Source organism: Cornus florida, unplaced genomic scaffold (genome assembly GCF_030987335.1).
Source record: "Cornus florida cultivar Cherokee Brave unplaced genomic scaffold, ASM3098733v1 CherokeeBrave_3.0.0_Hap2_Chr11, whole genome shotgun sequence".
Lineage (NCBI taxonomy): Eukaryota > Viridiplantae > Streptophyta > Magnoliopsida > Cornales > Cornaceae > Cornus > Cornus florida.
Window position 1 is genome coordinate 118,848,200 of NW_026775581.1, and position 12,007 is coordinate 118,860,206.

Here is a 12,007-nt window from a genome sequence, read left to right on the forward strand (position 1 = left end):
TGTATAACTTTTATTACATAGAATAAAGTGTAGTCCTAAGGGAAAGTTTTTATGTTTCTTGGTCTTCAATGGAACCATGTACTTAATTAAAGATATGTTAAAATTGATGCATATCGAGCTTAAGATATGTTAATAAAGATATGTTCATTTCTTTTTCTTTCCTAGCATTCTTAACAGGATAGACTAGGCAAAACCACTTAAGCCACTGGTATCTTCTGAACAGATTTGGGATCAATGTCACAGCACTTAGCCATTAGGCTAAAAATGGATTTGATCACCAAGAGTTCTAACTATTGCTAGGAAAAAGCGGGAAAATACTTAGCCGGCCATTAGCACAGTGAGCATTGCATACCCAAACCAGTTCATCATTTCTTCTAGTTCCAGGTAAGCTATGCAGCAATGTCATGAATTACCAAATAGATCCAACCTCCTCATATAACTTGTGATGGTTTGATATACGACTTTTATTAAATAGAATGAAGTGTGCCTGGAATGTGAAAGGGCAAGTTCTTATACTTCAACCATGCATATACTTAATAAGATATGTTAAATTGCGCATATCGAGCTTTATGTTAATTTCCTTTTTTTCCCATCCTTTACGGGATAGACCAGGCAAAACTACTTAAGGCCGTTTGACTCAAAATGGACCTCATTGCCAAGAGTTCAAACTATTCCTTGGAAAGAGCAGGAAAATAGTTGGTCATCAGCATGGTTACCATTGCATAACCAAACCAATTCATCATTTGCCAATGCTCTTCGAGTTCTAGTTAAGCTATTCAACAATGTAATGGATTATCAAAAAAGACATCCGCAGTACTCCTTCCGTCCCAAACTCTTTTTGGGATGGTGGGAGTAATAGATAAGAGAAGGTTAAGGAGAAGGGCATAAACGGAGGGAATGGATCCAGCGTCCTCATAGGTAATACACTTTCGGTAATGAATGGTCAATTATGATGTCTATCATTCTACAATAATTTAGTGATGCATGTGCTACTGGGATAAATTATATATATAAGCGGGCTGCAAATGAAGGACTTGTTACGAGTCTGAGCCGAGTCCACAAATGAATTCACCGAATTCAAACAAATTCAAGCTCGGCTAGACTAATTTGAAACCTTACCCACAAATCTTACCGCACTCCCACCACCTCTCAAACTCCCAACTCCACTCACACCCAGGTCATTTCAAAGCCATATATGAAGTCAATGAGTGGTTTTAATGTCCACATTCTATACCATCTGCTAGCTATTGTCTAATTTTCATGAACAGGATGAGAGCACTATAGTATGACAAGAACAATAAAAAGTTTAGTCAAAGATAACATTTACACCAATTGAATTATCTTAACATATTTGGCCCAAAGATTTTATTTAACCTTTTTTTTTCCAGAAAAAAAATTCTCATCAATGCTCTTGGAACTTGAAAGCCTTGAATATTCCAAATATACTAAACCCAAGAATCGAAAACGAGAGGATGGGTGACAAACACCAGTGCGTGTGAGAGAGGTGTGTGGAAAGAGTGTGCCGGAATCCAATTTTCCCCAGAAAATAACTGTCTAGGTTAACATGAAACACGTTCCATACAACAGTATGTGTGTGTCCATGCCGCTTTCTATGATTCTCCCTTTTCTTGTTCAAATTACAAGATCATTAGATAGAAACATGTATCACGTTCCATACAACTGTATGTGTGTGTCCATGCCGCTTTCTATGATTCTCCCTTTTCCTGTTCAAATTACAAGATCATTAGATAGAAACATGAAACACGCTCCATATTTTCTGATTTAAAGAACTTCAAAGCCTAATTGAAGGGGTCTTAAAGAACAAAATATTTTGTTTTATATTTATTAACATAATCACATATATACACATGCACATTCTTATATATACAGTCTATATCTATATAATACATATATATTCAATGTACTTTGACGTAGAAGGGGAGAGGGAGAGACATCCTAATCGAGCAAAGATAAGAGTGAGAAGTGTACCTGTTCTACCTTGAGCAGAGAAAAGAGAGAGAAACTGAGTCACTAGTGACGATGACGATTCCAAATAAGCAATTTTTATTAAAAAAAAAAAAAAAAACACCAGTATTGAATTTGTTGTTTCTTGTCATGATAAAAATAATATAAAATTTTTTTATTCAGTTAAAAATAATAATAATAATACAATAAAAAGTTATTTATTTATATATGGGTAAATTACCGACCTCCGCAGAGATTATTATTTTTTTATTTTTTACTTTTTCTTTCCAGACTCTGAACTTTTCCCCTCTTCTTAAAAAAAAAATAAAAAGGTTATACTATTAGGCCAAAGGCCTTTGGTGACCTCCTCTAAGATTTTTGTTTAAAGTTTTGCACAACTCTCACACCTTGAGAATATTATTTTTTGATGTACAACTACCAAAATATCCCTATTTTTAATATATGAGTGTAAAGTCTTCTTGCTAATATAAGCCATGAAATTAAATGACAAATGTACCCTAAAAAGGAGGTTGATGCCGCAATACGGTGGAGATTGTGGCGAAGGCAAGTGGCTGTGGCTTTGATTGTATACAACACACACACACATATATATATATTATATATGATATGTAATATGTATTTGATACATATATTTAATTCCCAATTTATTAAAAAAAATCTTTGTTTATATATTTAATATATAACCTGGAAATTCTGTAAATTCTAAATTCTAAAGTTTAAAAAATTATATTTATATTTTACATTACATATTGATCAACTAGCTTTAATTTTTTATTTATTTATACAATTCTATAAATATATTATATAAATATAATCAAATGATAAGTAAATTAAATTTATCTTTTTAAAGTGCTGTTAGTGGGGGTAGTTTGGTCCAATTATTAATAGTGCTAATATTGATTTCATTTGATTAATAAGATTAATTTAGTAAATGTGCTATTAATGAGGGTAGTTTGGGCATTAAGAATTTATGATTGTTTTGAGGGTTGGTCATAGTTAAGTCAATGAAACTTTTGGAAAGATTGACCATAATATTTTACAAACTTAAGGGGAGATTAAGGTAATTTACCGTATATTTCTCAATATTTCTCAACGAATGTCGTTTTTAGGCTCCGAACATGCCCCCGTTCTCACGTTTCGTGTGCGCTTTGGCTCAAATTCTCATTATTTATGAATTAATTATGCCGTTTTCACGCTCCTACTCTCGAATTCGCTCTTACTCTCGTTTCCTCTTTTTGTGACTTAGGTTGGAAGGGGTATTTAGAATAAAAATAAAAAATAAATAAATAAATTAGAGGGTATGTGCAAAAGCGGATTCAGGGGTGGGCGAAGGTGGGCTGAAGCCCATCAAAAAAAAAATAGTAATGGTAGCTACCCCAAAGTTAGCCCAATCCAAAGTTAATGCACCCCGTTCAGAAATATTGGATCCGGCCTTGAATATGTGTCAATGAAAATTTATAGTATAATATGCGCGTATATACATGCTTGAAGTTGGAGAACAACTAAATACTTAAATTTTTAGTACTAATACTTATAACCGTTAAAAGATCATTGTAAGTCGCTTTAAGGATCTCGTCTTAATTATTTGAGTCAACTGATTGACTAGAGATCTAGAAGGATTAGTTGGAAAAAGACATCAGTCAATGATATTTAATAGAGAAATGTTAATTGCAGTCGTGCAAGCGACTGTTATTTTACAGTCGCTTTAGAATTGGTTAGTTTTAAATGCATTAATCGCTTTAGAATTGATTAGTTTTAAATGCATTAATTACTTAAGTTTTTATTCAATGGGATTCTACAAACATTACTTTTTTAGACAAATATACCATTTTAAATTATCTAACATTTCTTCTTCTCTCTCCTTTTAATCTATCCATATAAAAATGTGTGTGTGTGCGCGCGTGTATATATATATATATATATATATATATATATGTAATAACTAGTGTTATGTGAATGGATACTGAAAATGGTTAAAAAATATATATATATAGACAATATAATCCATTTATAAGAGATGGATGGATTTTGAAAAAAATATAGAAATAAAAGGAAGCAAAAAAAAAAGAGCTAGAAAAAAATCCTGAAAAAGAATAAAAAGAAAGGTGAAAAAAATGAGAAAAGAATCCACGTAGAAGATGGATTCTGAAATCGATTATATATTTCTTCTTACAATTATCCTTGAGTGAACGAATTCTTTCCTCTCTCTCTCTCTTTTTTTTTTTTAGCCCCTATATATATATGTTTATTTTTGTTTTTATTTTTTTATTTTTACAACTATCCTTGTTTAAACGGATTTTAAAAAAAAAAAAAAAAAAAACAAATAATTCATTCACCAAGATAGTTGTAAAAAGAAATATATATGTGTATATATATATAACTAATTTTGTTTTTTTTTTTAAAAAAAAATCTCAAATCTATCTTATATATTAGGGGTGTTCAAAAAAATCTCAAATCTATCTTATACAATGTATATAGATTCTTTTCGCGTTCTTTTTTATTTTATTTTTATTATTATATTTTTTTTTTCTTTTCAAATTTTGTTCTAGCTCTTTTTTTTTTTTTTTTTTCTTGAAAATGGATTATCCTATCTATAGTTTTTTTTTTTTTTTTTTTCTCAGAATTCATTTACAACGGTAGTTATTATATATATATATATATATACAGGCACACATTTCTATATGTATAGATTAAAAGGGGAGAGAAGAAAAAATGTTAGATAATTGAAAATGGTATGTTTGTTTAAAAAAGTAATGTTTATAGGGTTCCATTAAAATAGAAATTTAAGTAATTAATACATTTAAAACTAACCAATCCTAAAAATGACTATGAAATGACTGTGATTAACATTCCTCTAATTAATAATTTAATAGTAAAGCTTATTAGTTATTAGTATAATTTGCAGAGCGCGGACTATTAAATTATTAATTATCATTGCTATTAAATTTTTGGTCTCCCCCATAGTGTTTTGGACGTGTCCAATAAGAAAACATATTACAATTTCCACACGTATCTGAATGTACCATATTGCCCTAACACGCCAAAAAGAGAGTATGTGCAGTGAAAGTCAAGAGCGTGAAAAACTGATAGTCAAGGAAGAAAAATGTGCACATAAATAACAGCGCGTTTTAAAAGAAAACATGTGATAACATAAGTCGGTGATAATTATTACTTCACAGGTAGCTTCTTGTATATGCATATACTCACTTCTTTAATACAAGTAGCTTAAATAATAATAGTAAGCAAAAACTAGTAGGAATGTCAATTTCTCCATATTCCCTCTCGTATATGGCTTCTTTTACTTCTGCTGTTCTCTTACTCCATATCTTTGTATGCTTTGAAGCGGTTGTTGGTGCCGACCAGCAAAAGCAGTCCAATTCGATAAGCCCGGGCACTTCTCTCACCCCAGTCACTCAACCCAATTCATGGCAGTCACCTTCCGGCCGTTTTGCATTTGGATTTTACCAGCAAGGCGGTGGCTTTAAAGTGGGAATTTGGTTGGTGGGTGGGGCAGGCTCACAAAATACTACGGTATGGACTGCCAATCGTGATGATCCACCAGTGTCCTCAAATGCTACACTGGAATTCACTACCACCGGTAAGCTTCTCTTGAGAAGTACTGCCCAAAGTGAAGATAGATCAATCACTGCCAATTCACCACACTCTGCTTCCTTTGCTTCCATGCTCGACTCTGGAAATTTTGTGCTATACAGCAAGGATTTCGTTGTAGGTGGCCAAGATCTTTCTACTGGGCAACAGTTGTATTCTAGTTTCTCTGAAACAGACCACTCCATTGGAAAGTTTTGTCTCGTGATGCAGTATGATGGGAATCTGGTTGCATATTTAGCGCCTACGGTAGGCAAGAGTTGTGTTAACGTTCTATTACCGTCAGATGCTTACTGGCAGTTGGATAGTTGGAGCCCCAACAACCCGCAGTATCATCTTTATCTAAATAGTAGTGGTTCACTGCTACTCATCAACGGCACCACTGATTCCACCACAATCAAAACATTGAAAGATTCATCTCTTGTCAACAACACAATTGTCCACCGAGCAACCCTTGATGCTGACGGAAATTTCCGATTGTATTCTCATCCCAGTGCCAACTCTAAACCGGTGTTCGAGTGGGAAGCAATTGACAGTATGAGCATATGTGATGTGAAGAGCTTCTGTGGTTTCAACAGCTACTGTACCTTAAATGACGATAAACCTTACTGCAGTTGTATTCCGGGTGCTGATTTTCTTGATCCCAATCACAAGTCTACTGACTGCGAAAGGAATTTTACCAAAGGATTAAGGTGCAAAGAAGGAGAAAGAAATGAATTTTACGAAATTATTTCTATGGATAATCTTATATCTTATGACCGTCCTTACAATAAAGCAGAAATGACCGAGGACGACTGCAGCGAGTCCTGTTTGGAGGACTGTCTTTGTGACGCATCGATGTTTCAATCGGGTAATTGCATGAAGTTCACTCTTCCACTGAGAAATATTAGAAGGCAATCAGGTAGTCGTAATGAAGATACGAGCACTATATTTTTCATGGTTGCTACAAAACCCATTAGAAGCAGCAACCCTCCAAATCCACAAGTGGTGGTGAGTCTGGTGACCACAAGCAAGAAAGCACTGATGATAATTCTTGTTCTATGTTTGAGCTTGGTTACCTATTCATGCTTTGCCCTTGCATTCTCAGGCCTTTTCTTTTTCAAATACCGCATTTTAAAGTATAGAAGGTTGTTGGAAACTGGAAGTTCTGGCTTAATTGAGTTGTTCACCCCGAGTTTATATTCTTACAATGAGCTTCGAAAGGCTACCAATGGCTTCAGAGAGAAGTTGGGCCAAGGCCCTTTTGGAACAGTTTACAAAGGAGCTCTGTACAAAGGTAAGAAACTAATTGCAGTGAAGAGGCTAGAGAAGATTGCGGAAGAGGGCGAACAGGAGTTAAGAGCAGAAATGCGAGCAATTGGGAGAACTCACCACAAGAATCTAGTCCGGTTGCTTGGCTACTGCGCAGAGGGATCAAATAGGCTTCTGGTTTATGAATTTATGAGCAACGGGTCACTTGCAGATCTTCTGTTTCGGGCTCCAAGGCGCCCGGATTGGAATGAGAGAGTGAGGATTGCGCTGAATATTGCTAGAGGGATCCTTTATCTACATGAAGAGTGTGAGGCCCCCACCGTGCATTGCGATATAAAGCCTCACAACATTTTGATGGATGATTTCTGGACTGCTAAAATCTCTGATTTCGGGTTGGCAAAGTTACTGATGCCAGATCAAACAAGGACCTTCACGCAGGTCAGAGGGACTAGAGGCTACTTGGCACCTGAATGGCAAAAGAACATCCCAATAACGGTGAAGGTTGATATCTACAGCTATGGAATAGTGCTGCTAGAAATTGTATGTTGCAGAAGGAACATAGAAGTCCATGTATCAGAAGCAGAGGAGGTTGTTCTTTCCAATTGGGTGTACAAGTGTTTTGTTGATAGGGAATTGAACAAGCTCGTGGGCGGTGGAGAAGTTGACAAGAAGAAATTGGAGAAGATGGTAAAAGTGGGACTATGGTGTATTCAGGATGAACCGGTTCTTCGTCCTTCAATGAAGAGTGTAGTGCTGATGCTGGAGGGGATTACTGACATTGCCACTCCTCCGTGCCCAACTAATAGCTCCATGTAACTTATACTAGTATCAGAATTCACTGTAGCCGTTGTCCGTTGTTTTATGTTATTTGCTTCTGTCATGTAATGCTTATAAAAGCGTATAATGCAAGTGCTATTATGATTGTAACTAAACATCTTGCTGGACTCGCTCACACACACACACATATATATACGGACAGACAGACGTATATGCATGCATTAGTACTATCTGTTGGAAATCAAAACTTTTTTTTAGTTTGACACGGGAAGTCTATATCCTTGAGAACTAGTGAGCTAGCAAGCTTTTTTACTTGTTTGAAGCGGGATGGTGCGAATCTTATGCGTCACAGATAGAGTTATGGGGATAAGGGCAAATAGGTGTGAAAAGTTATAAAAACTGTAGCATGGATTTAATTATTATAATCAATCACAAATTGATTTTTTTTTTTTTTTTTTTTTTTTTCCTTCCTTCCCGGGAAGTACCAAATTGATATTTATTCTAAATTTTCTTTAATCCAACCGTGACAACCAATTAAGTCAATTGTTTCCATAGTTCTTTTATTCTTACTAAATGATTTTAAAAATATGACAGGTATATTTGTTGTCTTAATCCAACATATAATTTTAAATGCTAATACAAGTTGAACATTGACTACAATCCAATAGAGGCGAGAACCAAACTAGATTTGATTCTGCGAAAATACAGTAGGATTTAAGGGCTTTGGTTTAGTTTTATTTCATTCTCACTAGAGTGAAACCACAGTTAAATTATTAAGCTTCTATGAAAATTATTGGAACACTCAGCTGATAGAATATTTCATACTTAAAAATTTCCTAAATTGTTTTATTAATCAGATCAAGTAGAAGCAACTGTTTATATATGTTCTCTCTCTTAAAGAGCCAGAAAGACATCTGGCAAGCCTTTCAGTCATATGCTAATTGGTTATAAACTAATGCAACAAATTGACGACTTAACAGAAAATTGGCAACATATTGACAACTTAACAGAAAATTGTAGCATTATATTTAAATTTCTTCTGATTTAATTTGACATACAATTTTTTTCTTGGTAATTACCAGTTAACTATGTTATAAACTTATAATAGGATATGGGGGTATTGTTGGAAATTTAAAAAGAAAAAAAAAAAAAAAAAAAAAAAAATTGTTGAAGCAGTCTCTAAATATTGGAGGGGTTCGATTCAAGAAATAGTATATTATGCTTGATTCCGAAATCATATGCAATGAGCTTTATTCGCACAGAAATAAGGGTGGATGAATTCCCAGATTATGAGTATATTTCTTGTAGTTCCAGTAAAAAATCAATATATTAATACTAACACGGAAGGTCTCTCCATCTCTCCCAATTGTAAAGTATAAAATGAAAGCGAAATGAAATTAAACAAGTGGTTAAGTGTAACGGGTGGACGCTTGCCCATTTATCCAAAAGCTCGAACTATTGAGTAGTGCTGCATACCCACCCATTTATACACACTTCAACCCCCATCCAAATCCGATGTGGGACAAGTTTCACTTGTAACATTCTCCCTCACCCGAACCCACGTAACATCCTCGTTGCGGTCGGACTACCCTGCCTACCCGGAGGCAGACCTGGACGCCTTCCGGGTCGGGCGCTTAGCGTGACATCGGATTAAGGACTGGGTCTGGCTCTGATACCAACTGTAACGGGTGGACGCTTGCCCATTTACTCAAAAACTCGAACTATTGGGTAGTACGGCATACCCACCCATTTATACACACTTCAACCCCCATCCAAATCCGATGTGGGACAAGTTTCACTTGTAACATTAAGTTATTAGGGTCTACATTCACGACATAAAAAATTCTAAGGGCTACATCACTTTTATAATACTCTCTCAATTCATATACAATATAATGGTGAAGACTCGAAAAAGAAGTTATGATAATAGAAAAAATTAGAAAATAGGAAACAAGGAATTTTTTTTTTCTATTCCTCTAGTAATACCAAATCTTCAATAATAGGAAACATAATAGGAAACAACATTAATTAATCATTTTCCTCCACTGATTCCTTCTATTAAATCTTCAATACTCCACCTTAGTTGGAGCATAGATGCCCAATTTGCCATTGAGACAACAAGTAACAAGTGTGAATAATGAAGAAAGAAGAAAGAAGACATAAAACAATGCTATCCAACACACCGACAGCTCAAACAAGTCAACAAAAAACTACCGGAGCAACGACCAAATTAGTGGTGTTTGTATGTTTCTCGTGTGTTGGTAATGAAAAATGGTTTTATTTGGACTGTGATTGGATAGAATTTGCTTCATTGGTTACTTTTTAAGTTTGAGTTACACTCACAAATGAATAAAATTACAAAGTGCATGTTTTTTTATTTTTGGCAAAAACACACTTAAACATAGGGATGGCTACGGGGCAGAGTTGAGGCGGGTTTGGCTAAACTCTACTCCGTTCCGTTAGAAAATCAGTCATACCAACTCCACCCCAACTTCGGGATGAGTTTATAATTGGTATACCATCTCCACCCCTACTCTAGTAAACAAAGTACTGACTCCATCTCGCATATTCCATTTAATTACGGGATGTGTTATGTCACTTTTATTATGTTTTTTTCTAAAAAAAAAACTTGTCCAATGTACTCAAATTAGACTTATAAATAAGTTAACCAAACTTTTAAATTATTACGCAATAAATATTAATATATTAACTAATACTTCCAACAAAGTAACAAGATTCGTAAAATAATTAAATATATATATAAAAAAAAAAATTTAAAGATACATATATAATCGGGGCGAAGTCATCACCAAATCCGCTCCCACCCTAAATCCGCTCCGAGTTTTTAATTATTTTACAATATTCATCCTAAATTCTTTTTTAGGACTATCAAATCTGTCCATTAGAAATGAGACAGGACAAAAACCCGTCGAAATAAAGGAAATTGTCATCCCTACTTGAACAAGTATTTGTTAGGGGGATTTGGACCCCAATCCTTTACTTTGTAAAGTGGAGGAATATCATTAGGCTCCAACTCGAGGGACCCAAAAGTGCATTTGAAAAGTGAATAAAATGATCTGGGTAAATAAATAGATAAATAAAATAAATAATAATGCTGTAATAATACTCCGTGTGAACTAACATCAACTCTAGAGTGACTGAAAGCGCACTTCATGGTAACTTGCAAGTTTACAACTGCAACACTGCATTTGGGCAGTTTTGACTTTGGAGTGTAACTTGCATGTGCATTTCATGTGACTTGACCCCACACATTATTTTGTACTTTTTTTCTTATAAAAGTGTTATGTTTAAGGAATCCTTTAAATATAACACTTTTAATGGGACAAATGAATTATCATTTAAAAAATATAGGCTCATAATTGACAAAAGAAGAATAAAATAAAATTAAACTATATTTTATTATACCTAAGTTCATAAATAGTCAAATGAATCAAGTTGTTTATTAATAGTTTTTAAGTTTGGCTGGTTTAAAGTTTAATTTGGATTGGTTTGTTAAGCAAACGAGTTAAATTCAAGTTCGTTTTTTAGAATTGTTTAGTAAACAAATCGATTCTAAACAATATTGGGTTCGACTTGTGTAGGCTCTTATATGTTCGTAAATACGTTCATAAACAAACACTTGTATAAGTTCATGGAAGTAAACTCACGAATATGCTTACATAAATTTATATAAGCTTGTTTATGTTCATGAACAAGCTAAACGATCTTGAATACAAGTTTAAATCAAATTTTTTAAAATAATGACGAGCTAAATCAAAACTTGTTACGATCCCGAGCCAAACCCACAAAAAATAAAATGAGTCAGAACACGTTACAATCTCAAACCTAACCCACAAATAAATAAGCTAAGTCTGAATATATTTAAGCTCAAACTCTGATTTGCAACATTCGTTCTCATTACTTAACGAGTCGATGTCATATGATGAAGATATAAAAATTAAAAATTAAAAATTAAAAATTATAGTCACAGATGTCATTCTAATTAGCTAACATCACCACAATATATATATATATATATATATATATATAATTTGTTAAAATAATGTTTATTATATTCCATGAGTCTAGTGTTAATTATACATATATATATATATATATATATATATATATTGTTAAAATAATGTTTATTATATTCCATGAGTCTAGTGTTAATTATACATAAGCAAGTATTTCATTTTATAATTCAACTAAAAAAAGTACTTCATTTTACAATACCAGATTTCTTCATTCTTTTTATTACTAAACAATCAGAATATATAATAGTAATTCCATCTTAATCTCTGACAGCCATAAGTGGTAAATTGTTATATAAGATAATAAGTTGTTGAACTTTTTTGTTGTACTAAAAAATTTTCGCTCACTGTAA

The 12,007-nt window shown here is 33.6% G+C and overlaps 1 protein-coding gene across 1 annotated transcript; it reads left to right on the forward strand.

The window, feature by feature from the left end:
* The first annotated feature begins 5,252 nt into the window (after positions 1–5,252).
* LOC132286293 (G-type lectin S-receptor-like serine/threonine-protein kinase LECRK4) lies at positions 5,253–7,703 on the forward strand. Its single transcript, XM_059788609.1, has one exon. It carries the CDS (start codon positions 5,275–5,277, stop codon positions 7,657–7,659), a length of 2,385 nt encoding a protein of 794 aa, XP_059644592.1. The 5' UTR covers positions 5,253–5,274; the 3' UTR covers positions 7,660–7,703.
* The last annotated feature ends 4,304 nt before the right edge of the window (positions 7,704–12,007 follow it).